The 22,290-nt window shown below is 46.5% G+C and overlaps 1 protein-coding gene across 1 annotated transcript; it reads right to left on the bottom strand.

Annotated features, from left to right (window-relative positions):
- Positions 1 to 4,499: 4,499 nt before the first annotated feature.
- Positions 4,500 to 21,393, bottom strand: H6PD (hexose-6-phosphate dehydrogenase/glucose 1-dehydrogenase). The gene is made up of 5 exons (XM_058161151.1): positions 21,293 to 21,393; positions 14,522 to 15,170; positions 10,641 to 10,758; positions 8,737 to 9,006; positions 4,500 to 7,365 (listed from the first exon to the last, which is right to left on the bottom strand). The coding sequence occupies exons 2-5, from the start codon at positions 15,149 to 15,151 to the stop codon at positions 6,008 to 6,010; spliced, it is 2,376 nt and encodes a 791-aa protein (XP_058017134.1). The 5' UTR covers positions 15,152 to 15,170; positions 21,293 to 21,393; the 3' UTR covers positions 4,500 to 6,007.
- Positions 21,394 to 22,290: the final 897 nt, after the last annotated feature.

The following is a 22,290-nucleotide window of genomic DNA, read 5'->3' as shown; positions in this document are numbered from 1 at the left end:
GAGTAAGAGTTGGGAGGGGACCTTAGAGGTCATCCAGTCCAACCCCTTGCTTAAGCAGGAGACCCTGCCTGTAACATTTCTGTCCAGGCTCTTCTTATAAAAGCCTCCAGGGATGGAGCACTGCAACCTCTAGAGGCGACCTGTTCAATCAAACCATCAGAATATAGAGTTGGGAGGGGACCTTAGAGGTCATCCAGTCCAACCCCCCCCCAAGCGGGGGAGACCCTGTGCCATTTCTATCCAGGCTCTTCTTGAAAGCCTCCAGGGATGGAGCACTGCAACCTCTGGAGGCGACCTGTTCAATCAAACCATCAGAAAATAGAGTTGGGAGGGGATCTTAGAGGTCATCCAGTCCACCCCCCATCCCCAAGCAGGGGAGACCCTGTACCATCTCTATCCAGGCTATAAAAGCCTCCAGGGATGGAGCACCTGCAACTTCTGGAGACCAGCTGTTCAATCAAACCATCAGAGTAAGAGTTGGGAGGGGACCTTAGAGGTCATCCAGTCCACCCCCCACGCCCAAGCAGGGGAGACCCTGTACCATTTCTATCCAGGCTCTTCTTGAAAGCTTCCAGTGATGGAGCACCTGCAATTTCTGCAGATGAGCTGTTCAATCGAACCATCAGAAAATAAGAGCTGGAGGGGACCTTAGAGGTCATCTATTCCAACCCCTTGCTTAAGCAGGAGACACTGTACCATTTCTATCCAGGCTCTTCCTATAAAAGCCTCCAGGGATGGAGCACCCACAACTTCTGGAGACCAGCTGTTCAATGAAACCATCAGGGGACCTTGGAGGTCATCCAGTCCAACCCCTTGCTTAAGCAGGAGACCCTGCCTGTACCATTTCTGTCCAGGCTCTTCTTATAAAAGCCTCCAGTGATGGAGCATTCCCAATTTCTAGAGGCAAGCTGTTCCACTGGTTAATTGTCCTCACCGTTAAGTTAATTCCTCCTTAATTCCCGGTTGCTTCTCTCCTTGATTTAGTTTCCACCCATTGCTTCTTGTCCTGCCTTCCGGTGCTTTGGAAAATAGCTCCTCTCTGTGGCAGCCCCTCAAATATTCAGAACCCGGCTATCATGTCTCCCCTTAATCCTTCTTTTCCTTAAAACTAGACACGCCCAATTCCTTTGAAATACTAGAAAATATTTGTAGCTCGCAGTTTTTAAGAGTTTGGCAGAGGGTTTGCCCTTCAAGCTTGTTTCAATGTAGTTTCTGAACGTTTCATTACCAGACTAGCTAACGTCATCAGTATGGTTGTCTTGTCCTGTTCTCCTTAGCTTATAAATGCCTTGGGTGCCAATGCTGTCAGCTGGTCGGTTGTACGTTTGGCGCTATTATTTAAATCAGACCCAATTCCTGCAACCGTGCTTCATAGGTTTTAGCATATATGTCAACGGGCCGCCGGCGAGATCGGGACGGCATGAGGAGGCAGGGCGGCCCCCTTTATTCATGGGGGGGTATGCCTCAACTTACAACAATCCTTCTCCTGGAGTGGGGAGGGAATGGAGATTTTGCAGTATCCTTCCCCTGGAGTGGGGAGGGAATGGAGATTTTGCAATAGCCTTCCCCCTGGAGTGGGAGGGAATGGAGATTTTGCAGTGTCCTTCTCCTGGAGTGGGGAAGGAATGGGGATTTTGCAGTATCCTTCCCCTGGAGTGGGGAGGGAATGGAGATTTGCAGTATCCTTCCCCTGGAGTGGGAAGGGACAACTTACAACTTACAAGTGACCGTTCAAATAAGGGGCATGACTGTTTTTCACACTTGTGACCGTGGTCATTTGACCAAAATTTGGACCTTGGCCGATAACTCATATTTACCATGACCCCGGATCGTGTGATCTCCTTTTGTGACCTTATGAGCAAAGTCCGTGGGGGGAAAACCAGCAGAGGTGGGCGTCAGCAGGTTCTGACCGGTTCTGGAGAACCGATAGCAGAAATTCTGAGTAGTTCGGAGAACTGGTAGTAAAAATTCTGACTGGTCCTGCCCCCACAACTATTCTCTGCCTCCCGAGTCCTAGCTGATCGGGAGGAAATGGGGATTTTGCAGTATCCTTCCCCCTGGAGTGGGGAGGGAATGGAGATTTTGCAGTATCCTTCCCCCTGGAGTGGGGAGGGAATGGGGATTTTGCAGTATCCTTCCCCCTGGAGTGGGGAGGGAATGGGGATTTTGCAGTATCCTTCCCCCTGGAGTGGGGAGGGAATGGAGATTTTGCAGTATCCTTCCCTTGGAGTGGGGAGGGAATGGAGATTTTGCAGTATCCTTCCCCTGGAGTGGGGAGGGAATGGAGATTTTGCAGTATCCTTCCCTTGGAGTGGGGAGGGAATGGAGATTTTGCAATAGCCTTCCCCCTGGAGTGGGAGGGAATGGGGATTTTGCAGTATCCTTCCCCTGGAGTGGGGAGGGAATGGAGATTTTGCAGTATCCTTCTCCTGGAGTGGGGAGGGAATGGAGATTTTGCAGTATCCTTCCCCTGGAGTGGGGAGGGAATGGAGATTTTGCAATAGCCTTCCCCCTGGAGTGGGAGGGAATGGAGATTTTGCAGTGTCCTTCTCCTGGAGTGGGGAAGGAATGGGGATTTTGCAGTATCCTTCCCCTGCCATGCCCACCAAGCCACATTCACAGAACCGGTAGTAAAAATTTTTGAAACCCACCACTGGAAACTTAACTTGTTCACTTAACAACCGTGTTAACTAATTTAACCGCTGCGGTGATTCACTTAACAACCGTGGCAAGAAATGTCGTAAAAACGGGCCCAAATCCACTTAACGAACGTTTGACTTAACAACCGTGGCAAGGAAGGTCGTAAAAATGGGCCAAAATTCACTTTAACAAATGTTTCGTTTAGCGGCAGAAATTTTGGGCTCCGTTGTGGTCGTAAGTTGAGGATTATCTGCAAAGACTGAGCTGAATTTTGGCTTGTCCGGAGTTTTTCTGCAGCCGAAACGAAAATGTGTTTGACTCCACTGGAGTCAAATAAACATCCCACAAATGTTGCCAGCTTTCCTTTCATCTTCCCCCAAGGAAAAATGAAGGAAAAAATTAAATTTAGACTATTAATTTAAATTGGGAAGTTTTTGGGTTTGGAAGATAACAAGATTCCTATTAATAAGAACCAGTAACTCTTTAACACTTCCGGCTTCTCAAAAACAGATTTAAATAGTTCGCTGAGCCCTATAAAACAAAAACAAAACTCTTTTTTTCGCCTCTGGAAAAAAAAAATATATATATATAGGAAATATTAAGGGCAGACGTGAACGGACCTGGCTTGCATGTTCCCAAGAACTTAAATGGGGGAGCTTTTAAGTTTCTAGTCCTGAGTGAACTGATTGAGGAAGGAAACATGGCATTTTTTAAAAAATAGCCCTCGATATAAACACTATTAAACTCGGGAATTACTTCTCTGTGGCCTTAATACCTTGGGGGGGGGGAATGCTTGCATTCCACAGTTATCCCGCACACCAGCCCTGCGAGGTAGGGCCCGAAGAACACTTTAGCAAAACCTCCAATTGGGGAGGATAGCGGCTATTCAAATGAATGTGTTACCTAGATTTTTGTTTCTGTTCCAGATGATACCAATAATCAAGAAAGATAAAAATCCGGAGGAATGGCAGATTGGGATTAATAAATTTATATGGCAAGGTAAAAAGGCGAGGGCTAAAAATGAAAATAATTCAGGACTCACGGGAAAGAGGAGGCCTAAAAATGCCTAAATTTTAAACTATATTATGAAGCAGTAGCCCTTTCAGTAATAAGCAAAACCTCCGGGCTGCTCTCTTTAGCAAAACCTCCATGGTCCAAAGCAGTCTATCTGCCCATACGAAAGCAACGGGAATTCCAGCGTACACCGACGGCAAGGAAGTAAGAAGATATATTATGCCCATTTTATGGATGGCGAATTAATTAATAGGGTAAGGCTGTCATGTCAGGGTAGCTGCGTCCACCATCGATTAGCCAACTTTTTCCCCCCATGTCAAGAGATTTGTCTCTTTCTTTCCCTTCGGCACAAATGAGTTTGTTCCTCCTTATCTCCCAGCAGCTGTGCGTTCAGGACTGTTGTGTACCACTCAAAGTTTGTTGTTTTCTTGGCTGGCCGACACCAAGCGCACTAACAAAAGGCTCTTTTGTGACGGATGGATGATGCCACCGACAGCTGCCAATCTGACGCGAGGAAACAGCGTTGTTGTTTTTTTTTTGCCTGACCTTCTTAAGTCATTTTCTGAAAACAGACTTCGCATTTTCGCCCCCTCCCCTTACACAGGCTGGGTTGTGTGTGTGTGTGTCAAAACTACACAACCGCCCACGCAACACGCCACTGGTTTTGCATACACTGGAGACACAACAGCTGGGCTGCTTTAAAGTGAAACACCATTCACATTCCTGGGTTAGTTGGAACCAAAGCTACACCCCCCCACACACAACAGAGCCTCCTTGGCTACAGGCAGTCTAGCCCAAGCCCAAGCCCAACAGCAAAGCCAGCGAATGCAAGAGAGCAAATGATTTATTACAATTTTCTTTTACAAAAAATTTTTTTTTTCTTAAAGAAAAAGATTATTTCAGGCGTATAAATACCGAACATCGATCCTTTTGGACAAAAACAGGAAGATTTCAGTTTAAAAATATCAGTAGTATTGAAAATGGCAAGTGGAAAATCTCCGTTTAAATCAAGAGTGTTGTTTTTTTTTTTCCCCAAACACTGCCACTTTAAGGGGTGCAGACCTCAACTCCCAGAATTCCCCAGGCTGGCTTGGGAACTCTGGGAGTTGAAGTCCACACCCCTAAAAGCGGCCGTGTTTGAACACACTTTAGCAGGAAATAGCTCTTTAAGGCACTTTCTTATTATTGCAATAATTCCATCAAACATTGATCATCTGCAGTTTAAATTCAGAAAAAGCAAACATGGTTTGTCCCAGTTTTTTAAATGCTAGCATAGGCTTCTGCAACTGGCTGCCCTCATGGGTTTGAAGAATTACAGTCCCTAACACCCCCACCTGGTCACTGTTTTCTGTTTCTCTCTCTTTTTTTTTTTTGCAAAAGTTTTATCCTGAAAAATAAAAATGCTAAAAATTAGGAAAGGGCACCACCTGGTGGTAAAATTACATTTCTCTATCCCCCCCCCACACTTACCCCAAATCAGTTTTAGCAACTGTTTTGACACCAAATCAAAACCAGATTGCAAGATAAATCTCTGACCTAGAGCAGGATTGTGCCGATTTGAATCGGAGGAGTGCCAGCAAAACTTTGTTTGCTTAGAGGTGCAATTTTCTGAACTCGGCCCAAACTTCTACAGGCCAAAACCAACCTGCCTTTTTTCCATACCCAAAAGGAGCAAAAATCTCAGAACCCATATCGGTCCACACCGGAACATCGATATACCTGCTTAATTTTATCCCAAAACTGAATTTTCTTGCAGACTGTATATTTTTTACCTGGGATTGAACTCTGCGAGGTAGTTTGTTTTAAATAACTCCCGAAGGGGGAAACTTGAGGCACACAGCAAATTTGTTCCTTGATCAGGAAATTAGAAAAGAACTGAAATTTTTTTTTTCGTACCTCTCCCACTTGAAAAGTTCCAGAGGCCAATCATAGCCGGTGGAACTCTTCGCCACAAGGTGCGGTAATGAATGCCATCTCTGATGGCTCAATTAACAAGAATTAGATAAATTAATTAAAGGGAGGAGGAAGCGGCCATCAAGCAAGCTGCACGTTGTTTCAATGAAGCTTACATAGGCTCCACAAACCACGGCTACTGACAAACAGGGAATTAAGCCACTTCCTGGGTGGGGAGAGAAAAACTGGCTGGCTGTTATTAAGACAATTTAATGAGAAGAAAAACAGCCTAGCCTGAGGTGATCCTTGAAGTTTTTTTTTTTTTAAATGGCGTTTTTTTTCCTTCCCTCAATTCATCCCTCAGACGATTTTCACACCGCACATACACTGAAGGATTTCTGCTGAGAAACGCCAGGTTGAGGGGCGGGGAAGGGGGGGGCGACCCACAGCTTCAGGAGGATCACCCCATTAAAGATTCATAGTCGATGTACCAGGAGACCTGGCCATTTTGGGGCTTCACGCCCGATATCGGCCATTTCTGGGGCTCGTTCCCCGCTCGACTGACAATAGAGACAGTCTCGTGTTTGCTTTTCCCCATCACTAAGACAGACACCTGTCTGGCCTTGTTGATAAGAGACAGAGTGACTGTCATGCGCTGGTGAGGTTTCGTGGGGCTCTCGGCGAAGATGACGTCCTTATCCGCTTCCAGGCTGGCTGAGGATGGGAAGAGAGAGGCCGTGTGCCCGTCGGTGCCCATTCCCAGGATAACCAGATCGAAGCTGGAGTTGGCTACCAGGGCCCCGATCTCGTTGGCGTACAGCTCCGGCCCTCGGTCTTCTTCCACGCAAAGTCTCCGGTTCAGATGTACTGGCATCGGATGGATGTTGAAATAAGGAATCCGGATATATTGGAGTAAGTGCTGGTGCAAGTGGCCGAAATTCGATTCCAGGTCGGCGAGCGGGACGCAGCGCTCGTCCACCATCCATAAGTGAGTCTGCTTCCACGGGAAGCCGTAACGATGCCTGCTGAGCTGCCTGAACAAGGCCAAGGGGCTCGAGCCGCCGGAAAGCGCCAAGTGGAATTCTCCGCGCCTCCGGATGGCGTCGAGCGCCGCGGTTTCTATGTCGGACGCCAGACGGCCAATGAGGTCGTCTGCCCAGGCGGTAACCAACCGGCTTCCTCGAAAGGTGGAAAGTAGGGTCTGGAATTTGTCGGCGGTGTGTTTATCCTCGGGATCGATCACCTCCAGCGTCTCTCTTGCTATGAAAGCCGCTTCCTTGCCGACCATCTCGAAATCCAACAGGTGCCCGTTTTCTGGGCCTCCAGGATACAGGCGGGGCGATTCGCGGCTCAGCTGATCCAGCAACGGGGACCAAAACGCCCACGAAGCCAGCAGATTCTCCGTGGTGATAAAGGATTCTTTTTTCCCATGGTAGATCGCGGACAGCAGGAAGGAATAAGCGTCCCGCTGGGCTGCGGGGACATAGACGTGATAATCGGATAGACTTTGTCCCCAAAGGCGCAGCTGCGGGTGATCCTGGAACTCTTTCCAGGCGCCGCGGGGCATGGCTGGCTTAAAGAGGTTGCGGCTGACTAGGATCGCGGGCGAGCTCAGCTCTCCGTGCACAATGGAGAAGATGATCTGTTTCGGCTTGCAGTGGCTGCGTTCGGCCTCCCAGGCGCTCTCGGTCTGGATGCAGTGCGCCTGGTTTTTGAACAGGATGCGGACGTAGCTGGCCCGTTCGTCGAGGACTTTGCCGGACATCAGGACGAACGGTACCCCTTCCCAACGTAGATTGTCCACATGAACCAGCACCCCTAAAATGATAGAGAATGGGCGGCTACTGACCCATAGACGCACGCCTTCCCCGCCAAGGCAGGGAAGACCAGGTGCGCGGGAGTTATAGATTAGCCTCAAAGATTAAAAACGCAGCTGATGAATCGCACCATAATTTTTCAAGGCGGAAATAACCATTCTGCTCAATTGACTCAAGCTCTCCAAACGGGGGTTAACTACAAGCCCCATCATCCCCAACCAACAAATCCATTCTCTGCCTATCAAGGGCTGTACTTATGTCTCTATAGACCCATGAATAGGGGAAATCTAACTTTTTATGTTTATTTTTTTTTGGTCCAGATTCCCAAATCATACAACTGCACCCGGATTTTCATCCTAGCAAATAAATAACCATTTAAACTGTTCTGAAGATTGCCGTTCCTTTTATTTTTTTCTTCCTCTTCCTTCGGCAGTCCAAAATCCTTCAAGAAAAGTGAGGGTTTTTTTTTTTTTTGGGTAACAATTCAACCTTGGAAAGGAGTCAAAATACATTGCTCCTATGCAGACGATGTTGAGTTCATAAATACTCATATGGTGTTGCCATAAGGCCTGGAAAGAGAGTCAAATTCAAATTCCTATTTGTCTCCATCCATCCTTAAGCCAGGACGCTCTGTGGGCAATTGGCGGCCTGATTAGGAGCTCAGCACCTACCTTATAAGGTTGTTGTGATGCTCGAGGAAATTCTGGGCCTTGTTAACTTCTGCATGATGCATAAGCGCTCCATGGCTTAGGACCGGGCTACTTACGGGACCGTCTACTGCCGGCCTCTATCTCCCAGCGTCCGGTGCGTTCCCACAGAGAGGGACTCCTCAGGGTGCCGTCAGCCAAACAATGTCGACTGGCGGCCCCCAGGGGGAGGGCCTTCTCTGTGGGGGCTCCTACCCTGTGGAACGAGCTTCCCCCCGGGCTTCGACAACTACCTGACCTCGGGACCTTTCGCCGCGAACTTAAAACTTATTTATTCTTTTTGGCTGGACTGGCTTGTTATTTTAAATTCTAAATTTTAAATTTTAATTGTGGGTTTTAAATTCTGTAATTTTTATGGGGTGTAAGGTTATTTTAAATTTTTTGGCTAATTTGAATCAGTTTTTTAAGGGTTGTTTTAATTATGGTGTATGTTTCTGTTTGTATTTTATTTGCCTGTTCACCGCCCTGAGTCCTTATATTATTATTATTATTATTATTATTATTATTATCATCATCATCATCATCATCATTATTATTATTATTATTATTATTATTATTATTATTATTATTATAAACTTGGTTTTCCCCCCCTCCTGCTGGCATTCTCAAAATAAGAGGAAGGTGACACCTCCCCCCCACGCTCTGCCTTGGGTGTCAAGATTTACCTGCAAACGTCGGCGTCGTGGTGAAATAGTCCTGCCCCTTCTGAAGCTCCTCCCTCACGTGGGCGCCGTACGCCTCGTACTGGCCAATCACGGCGCTGGTTTTTTCCAAGCTTCGCAAGCAAGAGAAAACGCCAAGTTTCCTCCGGAGGACTTCTTCCGAGTTGGTGAGGTTAGCCGGCAGCTCCATGGCGAGAGACATCAGGATTTCGGTGAGATGGTTCTGGTGGATGTCGCGAAGGACCCCGTACTGTTCGTAAAACTCCGTGCGATCTGGGCGAAGAAGGAACAGCAGCCCATGAGACGCCTCCCTGAGCCAAAATGACGTCGAGATGAATCGGTGATCGATTCATCTGCAGCGTTAAAAGCTTCCCGCGCTTAGGCGGCCGTTGGCAAAATTATTCGACCCGCTTAAGCAGGCGAGGAAATGTTATTCACCCCCCACCCCCCCGGCTGTCTTCCCAGATGGTACTTTGGCCTTTGCATCAGAAGTGGTATTTAGCCGGTTCGTACCGGTTCGTGAGAATGCTCGGATGTAATGCCGTCCTATTTAGCCACATTTGTGAGGCCGGGCACGTGCGCAGAAGGCATGCGTGCCAGCAAAGCCCATGTGCGGAAGGCCGGGCGCATGTACGGATGGCGGGCACGCATGCAAAACGAGCGTACGCATGGTGAACTGGTGGTAAGAATATTGGAAGCCCACCGCTGCTCTGCCACCCTAGTGTGGGATCACCTAGTGGCCTCCTGTTCAAAGGACTACAGTACCTGGGCCTGTTCCTACTTAGCCTTTGGGAACCCCAAAGGTCGTCTAGCTCAGTAAAGACTGAGAAACGAGTCAGGGGAGTTAAGACTCTGCTGGTGCTGCAGTATCCTTCAAAAAAGGAAGAGAAAATAACTTTTGGTCAGATTGCTTCGTACTGCACCAGGAAGAGTAAAGGTGAGACTTTTTTTGCTCAACCAGTTTTTCCAACTCAAAAGAGAAGGAAAAACATTTAAGGGCCGTACTGCACGCAAACGCACGGCCCATTTTCTTTTCCTGTCCTGTCCTTCAACAAACGAGTTCTCGCACGAGCAAAACCGGTGTGCAACGCACCAAGAATTTCCTCCTTGTTCCTCAGCCAGGGGAAAAAAAAAAACACCTGGAATTTGCCAAGCTAAAAATGATTATTTTAGGAAACGGACGATTGTCACTTTTAATAACATAATGCGCTGCTGGCACCATGCGCAGCCCAGGCGCATTTCTGAGGCTGCAGAAAAAAAAAGGAAGTTAACTTCAGGTGAGTGATGGGGGCTGGGTGTGGGAACACAGCGGCGTTGTGAGTTTTACCCACAACAGTGACTTTCCGAGGTTTCTCAAGGTATCTCCCCGCGGACGACTATCCGTGTGCAAAACGAAGGCGCTTTTATCATTCAGCCGCGGCCCTTCCTGTGTAATTAAGGTTAAGTCACTAGTCCTCATGGTTTTTAATAAAGGGCTGATTTCCACAATTACACAGGAAATCCTCTCACGGACTCAGCCCGCTGGAATTCCATTTGATCGTGGAAAGCAACCAGCGTGCATAAAATAAAGAACACGGGACTGTTTTTGCAGCTCTTGTCGCCGGGGAGTTTTTTTGGGGCTGCTAAGAAAGATTATCCCCCGATTGAGAGAGAGAGAGAGAGAGGAAAAAAAAGTTTCATGAATTGCTGACCTGAACTGGAGATACTTAACTTAAATGGGAAAAAAAAGAAGAAAGAAATTAAGTTGAAAACTTAAGGGAACTTCAGAGTGGAAAGCCCAGGAAGGAAAAAAAATAAATAAATTGGAAATCAGGATTGCTTGTGGAGAATTCGTTTACATTAATAATAAAATCGTAAGTCTACCTCTCCCTGATTCTCCCTCCCTACCCAAATCGACGCTGACGTACTTTTGACATCCACCGTCTCTTTCAGAACAATTTCCACGCGTTCCACGTGATGGCGGTTCCAGAGTGGGTCCAATTTTTCTCGGTTTTGGTTCCGGAAGGGTAAAATGTGAGCCACCGCCTTTAAGAGGAGGAGAAGAAGGGGGAAAAATTTGTAGGGACTTCCATTTTTGGGGAGGAAATAAAAACATGCCGGAGGGCCCCTCTGTCTTTCAGGGCTGTGATGGTGAACCTATGCCAGAGGTGGTATGCAGGACCCTCTCTGTGAGCACATGTACCGTCACCAGCTGGTCTTTACTGATGCCGGAGCCCCGAAAAACAGCCTGAAAATGGCCTGAAAAACAGCCAAAAAACAGGCACGTGCACGCCAGCCAGCTGCTCCTCAGATTTCCGGTTCTCCGGCGCACGCTAAAACCAACTAGCTGGCGTGCATGCGCTTGCCGGAAACCCAAACACCAGCTGGCTGGCACGCATATGTGTGTCGGCAGCTGGTCTTTGGGTTTCCAATGCTCTGGCATGCACACGCATTCCAGTTTGGGCATTCGCTGCCTAAAAGTTTCGCCATCACGGTTCTAGGGGGTCTTGCCAACGAATTGTGCCACAGTTCTAAAAGACCCAGCACCGATCAATTTCGCGATTCAATTAAATCGAAGAGCTAATCCAATCCCCAATTAAATCAAAGATTTAATCATATCAGAGCCCCAAATTGTGGATTAAAAGTAAAGGTTCCCCTCGCACATACGTGCTAGTCGTTCCCGACTCTAGGGGGCGGCGCTCATCTCTGTTTCAAAGCCGAAGAGCCAGCGCTGTCCGAAGACGTCTCCATGGTCATGTGGCCGGCATGACTCAACGCTAAAGGCGCACGGAACGCCGTTCCCTTCCCACCAAAGGCGGTCCCTATTTTTCTACTTGCATTTTTTATGTGCTTTCGAACTGCTAGGTTGGCAGAAGCTGGGACAAGTCATGGGAGCTCACCCCGTTACACGGCAGCACTAGGGATTCGAACCGCTGAACTGCCAAACTTTCCATCGACAAGCTCAGTGACTTAGCCCCTGAGCCACCGCATGCCTTTTAATTGTGGATTAGGCCTTTATAATAAAAGTTGGTTCAACCCTGGCTGTTGCGCATGAAATTTGGGAAGCAAAAGTTAGCAGAGTGTTTTCCTAATTCCCCCATCAGAAATATACCTAATTGGATCCTGATTAATTAGGAGCTCCATTCAAACATTCGGGAAGCTAAGTTTCTCCATCAGGGGTAGTCCTCGACTTACGACCGCAATCTGTCGCTAAGCAATATGTTACTCAAACAAGTTTTCTCCCCATTTTACCACCTTCCTTGCCATGGTTCTTAAGTGAGTCACCGCCGTTGTTCAGTTAGCAACCCGGCTTCCCCACTGACTTGCTCGTCAGAAGGTCGCAAAAGAGGATCGCGTGACCCCGGGACGCTGCGACCGTCGTAAATACGAGTCAGTGGCCAAGCGCCCAAATTTTGATCGCGTGACCACAGGGATGCGGCTGACGGTCGTTAAGTGTGAAAGACGGGTCATAGATATGAGTTAGTTGCCAAGCATCTGAATTTGGGTCACATGATCACCGGAAATGTAACTGAAAAATGGTCCTCCTAAATGCACTCTGCACGTACTCAGAGGCCCAGCTTTCTTTAGATTTCTACAGCAGTGGAAATCTCAATTTGTGGCCCCTCCTGAAAGCCAAATTACCCAATTTCTAGGCAAGATCTTGCTCTGTCAAAACCTACAGCCGTGATGGTGAACCTATGACATGCGTGCCACAGATGGTACACGGAGCCCTCTGCGGACACGCCTGCTGTCACCCCAGCCCAGATCCCCTGCACATGTAGGTGTGCCTCCCGCGGGCCAGCTGGTCTTTGGGTCTCTGCTGTGCATGCGCAGGGGGTGCGGCTAATGGGGGGGGCCCTGTGCGCACGCACAGGGGAGCAGGGCGCATGCACGGGGAGGTGCAGGTTGGTGCAGGAGGTTCTCCAGACCCAAAACAAGGGGTGTGGGGGTGTGGTTGGGCTTGGAAAGCCACCTGCAGCAACCTGGAAGCCAAAATAGGACACGGGGGGGCAGGGCGCATGTGTGTGGGGTGTTCACATTGCATTTTGGGGGTTCTGGCACGCACACGGCACCAAAAAAGTTAACCATCACTGCCCTACAGTAATATCCTTCCATCCCCATCTGCAGGGGTGGGTTTCAAAACCCGCCGCTACCGGTTTTCCCGAACCGGTGTGAACTGGTAGCAACTCACCACTTCCAGTCTGCTAAGATTCCTTGCCTTGCAGAACAACGGATCCTTCTCAAACCGGGGTGGGGGGTCGGGTTTAGAAGGGGGGGAAAACTGGGTGGAGGGGAAAGAGGAGTGAAAATTGCACGCTTCACTGCCAGCTTATCAAATTAAAAGCCTCGTGCGGGGAAATTTTGGGATTTTTGGCAGCCAAGCAGAGGTGGGAGGCTGAGACGAGGGGAAAAAAAAAACACCTTACTCAACAAAACTGAAGCGACAACCTTGGATTCCTGGCAGGACGGTTTGGTTTCCCGATTGGTCTTTTGACACACTCACTCCCTGACACACTCTCCCGCACACAACTGCAGTGGGTTAGCTCGCAAGCGTGGGGAGATAACCTCCAATTAAATAAACGAACCACCCTCATTTTTCGACTCCCGAGGTCAAAAAAAGACATTGGCCATTTGTCTGGAATGGTATAGGGTTTCCCGCTCGAGCAGGGGGATGGGCTAGAAGACCTCCAAGGCTCCCATCATGGCTTGGGACCAGGCTATCTGAGGGACCTTCTCTTGCCGATCCCATCCACCCAAGCCACCAGAGCGTGGAGGCAAGGAATATTGTCGGTCCCATCCCCTAAGGATGTATATCTGGCGGGACCCAGAAGAAGGGCCTTCTCTGTGGTGGCTCCCTCCCTCTGGAACATCATCCCTGCAGAAACTACACCAGGGGTGTCAAACTCGATTGCATCGAGGGCCGCATCGGAGTTGCGTTTGACTTCGGAGAGGGGCTGGGGGGGAGTAGCCAGCTCGACGTCATTCATGTCGGGGGCACCTCTGGTTCCCCGGGCGGGCCTGGGGGGGGGGATCCTCCTGCAGCCCTTTGCCAGCGAAAATGGAGCTAGGGAGGGCCGCGTGTGGCCCACCCGAGCTCCGTTTTCGCTGGCTATGCCGCCGCGGGCCGGTCCTTCGCTATTTCCAGAGGGGGCCCCGCAGGCCAGATCTAAGCACCCCGCGGATTGGATCCAGCCCGCGAGCCTTGAGTTTGACACCCCTGAATTAGGAAGGCCCTGAAGACGTGATTCGGCCAGTGGGCCTGGGGAACTCAGAGCCCATTAAACAGCTGGTATGAGTGTGTGTTGTCGCCGGGTGGGGAGTTATTATTTTATTATTATTATTTCTTTTATATTGTGTTTTTATTTCCTGTAAGCCGCCTTGAGCGAGCAGGCAGCAATCTAAATTGTCCAAATAAATAAATACCCATTGAAACCTCTTAACCACCCTACAAGGTCCTCTGGTTGGGGATGATGGGCACTGAACTCCCAACACCTCTAGAGATCTCGGCCAGAGTCACTCCGCTTAAAAAGTGACAACACAGCCGCTGAGTTCCCTGCCAATCAAACCAGGATCCCTCCTCTCTTCCATCCAGATGGGGTTGCTCCCGGTTCGGTCTGGTTCTTGCGAACCGGCAGTAAAAGCGGTGGGAGGCTCCACCCACCCGCCCGGACGTCATCAAAAACAATCTGCGCATGCGCAGAAGCCTCCCGCGCGCTCCCGTTGCGAACCGATGGTAAAGGTAAGTAGAACCCACCCCTGGTCCAGATGTTGTGGTAGATAATTCAAACCCTGTTAAGAATCTCCCCACCTGCTTCCCTAGGTAATGATCCACCCGGTAAATTTCCTCTTCGCGGAAGACGGCGGCGAGCTCCTCTGCCAGTTGTTGAGCAGACAACAAATCGTGGCCGAAAGGTTTCTCCAGCACCACGCGCAACCAGGCGCCGGAAGGCGGCCTACAGCTGCTGTTAATATGCCGGGCAATTTCGGCATAGGCGAACGGCGGCACGGACAGGTAAAAGATACGGCCGGTTTCCACAAGTTCCTCCTGAGCAAGGCTGGTTTTAATGCCCCGGTTGAGGCTGGCGTAGTCTTCCTCTCCTTTGAGTTGGTGGTACTCCGTTAATTTCAAGAACTGGTCCTTTAGCACCGCGCATCTATTGGGGGCCACCTCCGGCGAGCAGGCCAGGCTTTTCAAGGGACCAAACATCAGCTTTCTCCCCACGTCGGGGTCCTTCTGACCGGCCCCATAGAAAGTGAACGTGTGCCCGTTCGACACTTCGTCGACGTAAAGCTGGAACAAGCTTTGCCACAGGTATTTCTTGGCCAAATCTCCCGTGGCGCCTAGAAGGACGACCGAAACGTGGCCGCGGGATTCCCTGGATTCGGTGGGGAAAATCCCCCACAGCAAAATGACGGCGAGGGTCTCTTTAAAAAACATCTTGAAAGCGGTGGTCCGGCTGGAAAGAAAGGGAGGAATGGAACGTGAGGTCTTTTTTCAAAAGTCAGGAACAAAAAAAATAGAATTTGCGTCTTTGGTCCGTAAGGCTTTGGACTGTTTCAATATCAACTTTGTACCCTGTGAGGCAACTCTATGATTTCACATCGTTGCTCACTGCACTCACAAACTTTTTTAGGAATGGACAAAGCAGGATTATCACTGCTTCGCTGCTTATATTACCTTTCTTTAAACCAGAGGTCTCCAATCTTGGCAACTTTAAGCCTGGCGGACTTCAACTCTCAGAATTCCCCAGCCAACTTTGCTCCACAAGTCTTAAAGTTGCCAAGGTTGGAGACCTCTGGTTTAAACCCTTTAATTTTATTTTTTAAAATTTGCATACGGGCTGGACTACCAACCTAGCAGTTTTGAAAGCACGTAAAAATGCAAGTAGAAAAATAGGGACCACCTTCGGTGGGAAGGGAACAGTGTTCAGTGAGCCTTTGGCGTTGAGTCATGCTGGCCACATGACCACGGAGACGTCTTCGGACAGCGCTGGCTCTTCAGCTTTGAAACGGAGATGAGCATCGCCCCCTAAAGTCGGGAACGAGTAGCACGTATGTGCGAGGGGAACCTTTACCTTTACCTTTTAGTCCTCGACTTACGATCACAACGGAGCCCCAAATTTCTGTCGCTAAACGCGGCAGTTAAGCGAACTTTGCCTCATTTTAAAACCTTGCCACAATGGTTAAGTAAACCAATGCAGTCGTTCACTTAGTGACCGCTGGTTGTTAAGTGAATCTGGCTTCCCCATTCACTCGGCTGGTCAGAAGGTCGCGAAAAGGGGATCCCGTGACCCTGGGACACTGCAACCGTCTTAAATATGAGTCGGTTGCCGAGCGTCTGGATTTTGATCACGTGACCATGCCGATGCGGCAACGGTTGTTAAGTGTAAAAGTGTCCTAAGTGACTTTTTTCAGTGCCGTTGTAACTTTGGTCACTAAATGAACTGCTGTTAAGTCGAGGACTACAGGTAGACAATGGCATAGATCAGCGGTTGGTTTCCAATATGGTTACCACCGGTTCGCCGCATGCTTGCTTTGCATGTGCATTTTCAGGGCTTGCGCTTTGCTCACTCGTGCGCCTTCTGTACATGCGCCCTGTCTCGAAAACATGCCTAAATAGGACAGCCTAGAGCTGGGGCTGGTGGGCCGTCCCACCCATGATTTCCACTACCGGTTCGCCCAAACCAGTACGAACCGGCTGAAGCCCAGCCATCTCTTACTAGCTAAGGTCCAAACTTCCTTTGTTACTTATCCGGGAGCTTGTCAACACCTCTACTGAGGTTCAATCCAAATCTCTCCTTCTTGTAATTCAGTAGTAGTCAACCTGATCCCTACCGCCCACTAGTGGGCGTTCCAGCTTTCATGGTGGGCGATAGGGGTTTTGTCCGATACTGAAGCACTTTCCTCTTTTTTTAAAATTTAATTGACTTTTTAAAAAAATTTCATAGCGTTATTTAAAAACATTTTCATTAGGTTTTCATAAAATTCCCCGTGACAATTTAAATTTCTGAAAATATTTGCATCGCCCGCGCTTAAGTTTAGTTCATGTTACCTAAGTGAAACTAAATGGCGCTATAGTGCGGGCGCAAACAAAAGAGCCTCGTCCCAGGATAGCTCGCGCATCTCCCCTCACACCACCCAGCTGTAACAGACAAGCAGAGCTGGTAGCTGGCGCCCCTCCCCAAACCCAATCCACGATGCGCGAGAGACATGGGCAGACGACGATACATGGCGCATTACTGTGGAACCGGTGGGCGGTTAGAAAATTTTACTACTAACAGAGATACAAAAGTGGAAGGTAGGTATAAAAAGATTGACTACCCCGCTGTAATTGTATATTATATCCATTTTGAATTTACGTAAAGGGCAGGTTTATTAGCCTTACTGGCAATTAATACTTCCTTGTTTGACAAGTTGGTTTTACACAGCGAGGATCAAATGCTTTCAACACTCCAACCGTCCAACAGTTAGTCAAACAAAAAAAAACCGTAGATTAAAAAAATAAATTGGCATTTCCTGGTGCAGAAGCCACCCCCTCAGACGGCCAAGAAAAGAAATAGATTAAATAGCAGTTTAAGAGAGTCCAGTCACACCCTCGCTGGTCTGGTCTGGGTTCACACAACACGTTTAACTCAGATCAGTAAGAAACTCACTGGCTACATGTGGAAAAGAGGCTTAGTTAGATTAGGGGTGTTTAATTCCCAGTCGGGAGATTGGTACCGGGCCGTGGAACCAGGCTGCACAAGCATCAGGCAACGGTGTGAGCCCACCGAAACTCCCGTTTGTGCAAAAGCGCAACAAAACCATCCACTCCGCCAATGCTGGTGCTCGGGAGCCAGCAAGACTGGGGAGCGCTGAGTTAGATAGCTAAATTGACCCTTCGTTTAGGGTTGTTGGAAATCATGCATATCTAATCCCTGTTTGGTTCTGTTCACTGGCTGACCCAGGAATGGGTTTATTTTGAACACATTAAAAAAAAAAAAAGTTGTGTGAAACCAGCCCATCTTTGCAACTCGGATGCTCTGGGGTTTTTTTTCTTTTCTGATTTCAGTTGCTTAATGTGCAGAAAAGTGACTCACTCTCTCTCTCACACACACACATACTGAAACTTCAGTGCAAAAGGCAGTTTTTAAATCCTATGTCTAATGGCAAAATTGGTGCCCCACCCTTTGGCTGGCTCGGTCTAAAACTATATATAAATAGAATATCTGTATCTATATCTATCTATCTATCTATCTATCTATCTATCTATCTATCTATCTATCTATCTATCTATCATCTATCTATCTATCTATCTATCTATCTATCTATCTATCTATCTATCTATCTATCATCTATGTTATGTTATGTTATGTTATATCATATCAGTGGAACAACTTGCCTCCTTAAAAATACTGGAAATTTTTAAGAAGTGATTGGTGAACCATTTGTCTGAAGTGGTGTAGGGTTTCCTGCCTAAGCAGGGGGTTGGACTAGAAGACCTCCAAGGTCCCTTCCAACTCTGTTATTCTAACTGATGATATGATATATGAGTTGTATGTATATACCATTTCCCCCAAAATAAGACCCAACTGGAAAATAAGCCCTCGCATGATTTTTTCAGGATGCTCGTAATATAAGCCCTACCCCCAAAATAAGCCCCAGTTAAGATTGTCAGCCAGATGGATGTATTTAGTACCGTATTTCTCTGAAAATAAGACTCAACTGGAAAATAAGGCCTAGCATGATTTTTTCAGGATGCTCGTAATATAAGCCCTACCCCTAAAATAAGCCCCAGTTAAGATTGTCAGCCAGATGGATGTATTTAGTACCGTATTTCCCCAAAAATAAGTCCTAACCAGAAAATAAGCCCTAATCCGTCTTTTGGTGCAAAAAATTAATATAAGACATGGTCTTTTTTTTTTTTTTATAATTTGCATTTATATTCCGCCCTTCTCCGAAGACTCGGGGCGGCTTACACTATGTCAAGCAATAGTCTTCATCCATTTGTATATTATATACAAAGTCAACTTATTGCCCCCAACAATCTGGGTCCTCATTTTCAGGGAAACACGGTATAATGGAATATAAAACTCTCCCCCTCTCTCTGTCTCTCTCTCTCTTTATTTATATACATACATACATATACATATATATATGTATATGTATATAGTATATATTATTTTAGACTGAGCCAGCAAAAGAGTTGAAGACACTTTGCCATTAGACATGGGGTTTAAAAACTGCCTTTTTGCGCTGAAGGTTGAGAGTGACAGTTGCCAAAGGGTCACCACAAAATAAATAAATAAATAAACACAGCCTTGTTTTGGCACGGAACCCCGCTTTCACCACAATTCATCATCCCACAATATTGGAGAAGGGAGTTGGCTTAGCAGACTGCAGCATACACCTTCAACAAACTCTGCAAACTCGGCTGCCCTGAAGCATCTTCTGGCTGGAACCAGAAGGTGATTTTGGAAGTCTGGGAAAAAAAAAAAAATCCGGTGGCTTTTTTTTTTTTTTTTTGGCTGAAACTGGAAATTTCCAGCTTGAGCAGAAAAACCAGTTTATTCGGTCTTGCCCAAGGTCCCATCCTGGAGACAGCCACTTTTCTGCTGATGTTCAAATAAATCCAGCAGGATGTGCCAAGAGGATGGCTGGATTAATTGCTGACATATTAAACGGAACACACAAGGTGTGTTTGCACATCCAGGTTTCTGACAGAAACCAGCATACACAAATTCCCCCCCCACCCCATTTTTATTATTATTCTTTTATTCATTCAACATGAAACTCGGTCAACTGAACATTTAAAAATGTATCATAAATACCACTGACTGGCGCTAATGGTTGATACAGGTTGCTGCCAGCATGTTAGGTATCAGCCAAGTATTTTCTTAGAATTATTATTATTATTATCTCTTTTATTCATTCAACATGAAACTCAGTTGTTATATTATATTATATTATATTATATTATATTATATTATATTATATTATATTATTATATTATATTATATTATATTATATTATATTATATTATATTAGAATAGAATAGAATAGAATAGAATAGAATAGAATAGAATAGAATTTTTATTGGCCAAGTGTGATTGGACACACAAGGAATTTGTCTTGGTGCATATGCTCTCAGTGTACATAAAAGAAAAGATACGTTCATCTATTCTATTCTATTCTATATTATAGATGGCACTGAATATAATACAGTGGTGTTTAATCTCAGGAAAATCAACAAGGAATCCAGATTATTCTATATCAAGTTACATCAAGCATTTCCAACTCTGTTGTTATATCAGTCAACTGAACATTTAAAAATGCATCACAAATACCATTGACCTGTGCTAATGGCTGATACAGGTTGCTGCCTATGCATATTATTATTATTATTATTATTATTATTGTTGTTGTTGTTGTTGTTGTTATCATCATCATCATCATCATCATCATCATCATCATTATTTACTTCATTAAATATGAAACTCAGTCAACTGAAAATTCAAAAATGCATTATTATTCTTATTATTAATCTTTATTCATTGAACATGAAACTCAGTCAACTGAAAGTTCAAAAATGCATTATTATTCTTATTATTAATCTTTATTCATTGAACATGAAACTCAGTCAACTGAAAGTTCAAAAAGCCATCACAAATACCATTGACTGGTGTTAATGGTTGATGCAGGTTGCTGCCAGCATCCTAGGTATCAATAATAATAATAATAATAATAATTATTGTTGTTGTTGTTGTTGTTGTTGTTGTTGTTGTTGTTGTTGTTGTTGTTATTATTATTATTATTATTATTATTATTATTATTATTATTATTATTTACACAAAATGACAGTATACACAGCAAACCAGATAACTATGCTGGATTTCCTATCACAGATCACTAGTCGAACACTTCCCAAGCGTTTAGGACTGCCTGATGTATCGGCGGATTAGGCGAGCGGATCCCAGTAAGGTGGCCTTCTGCAGCTGACTATTATTATTATTATTATTATTATTATTATTATTATTATTATTATTATTATTATTATTATTATTATTATTATTAGTGGAATTCCTAGATTTGGGGAAGAAATTAAACTGTTTAAAAGGACAAATTTAGTGTCAAAGAACAGAATTTTTTATTGGCCAAGTGTGATTCTATTCTAGTGTCAAAAGTGGGGGATGTTGGGGGGTGCATGTACAATGCCAGGAAAGGGGTGTGTGTGTGTGTGTGTGTGTCAGATCGTGGATTATCCAGGCTTCCCCAGTCCAGGAGAGGGGGCACCCAAATGTGGGGGCAAACCTGGAAGAAAAGCGGGTGGGGGCACCCAACCTAAATCTATACCGCCCTGTCCACCCATCCTACCCTCCTCCCCTTCTCCCCTTTTTTGTTTTGTTTTTTCCCTCCAGCGGGCGCCTTTTTGCAAAAGGGGGAAAAAATGCACGCTCAGGTTTCATTTTTTGCAATGCAAAACCGGTGTAGAAGGCCCCCCCCCACCCCACATCCCTCCTTCTCCCCCCTCCCGCCACCCCCACTCCTGCCTTTTTTTTTTTTTTTTGCTGTCGGCCCACGCGGGAAAAGACCCACTCACCTCCCCCTCCCACGGGCGGCGTTGGAGAAGCCCAAAGGCGGAATCCGGGAAACGGGAGACGGGCGCCAACGCGGAGAATTTCCTCCCTCGCCTCCTCTCGGCCGGCCAGCTCCGCCTCTTCTTCCCAATGGCGAGGAGGAGGGAGGGGGGAACAAAAAGCTTACGGTTCGCGTCGAGCCGGAGCGGCCGATGGCGAAGCGGGCGGGCGGGAGGAAGCGAGTCTTCCTGGTTGGTCCTATTTTATTCTTATTTTCGCATCCCGTTTGTATTTTATTTCAGCGGCAACAAAGTATAAACTTTGGGCCCAACGTGAAAGTTCTCCGCGCGTTTGCGTAGCAGTTCCCTTCTCTGCTTTCCCAACCAGGTATGGAGTCCCATCATCCACCAATGCATGGGGTAAGGGAATCCAATCCTGGGTAATTGGATTAGAATAGAATAGAATAAAATAGAATAGAATTTTTTATTGGCCAAGTGTGATTGGACACACAAGGAATTTGTCTTGGTGCATATGCTCTCAGTGTACATAAAAGAAAAGATAAGAATAATTATAAGAATATAATCTATATAGGAATATAGGTGATCTGAGGAGATTATGGGGAGCGCCTTCCAGTTGGTGGGAGAGGCCCTTAACTAAGTTTCCAATCAGCTAAATTTTATTTATTAAATCAAATATTACAACTCCGTCGACTTCGACATGACCTGTGTTTAACGCACAAAATCATCTATTGCAATATCCTTCCTGTAAATGACTACTTCAGCTTCAATCGCAATATTACAAGAGCAAAAAATAGATTCAAGCTTAATGTCAACCGCTTCAAACTTGACTGCAAAAAATACGACTTCTGCAACAGAGTTGTTAATGCTTGGAACTCATTACCTGACTCCATGGTCTCTACTCAAAATCCCAAAATCTTCAACCAAAAACTGTCTACTATTGACCTCACCCCATTCCTAAAAGGACTATAAGGGGCGTGCATAAGAGCACAAAAATGCCTACC

This window comes from Ahaetulla prasina, chromosome 18 (genome assembly GCF_028640845.1).
Source record: "Ahaetulla prasina isolate Xishuangbanna chromosome 18, ASM2864084v1, whole genome shotgun sequence".
Taxonomy (NCBI): domain Eukaryota; kingdom Metazoa; phylum Chordata; class Lepidosauria; order Squamata; family Colubridae; genus Ahaetulla; species Ahaetulla prasina.
This window is presented reverse-complemented; position numbering and strand designations above follow the sequence as displayed.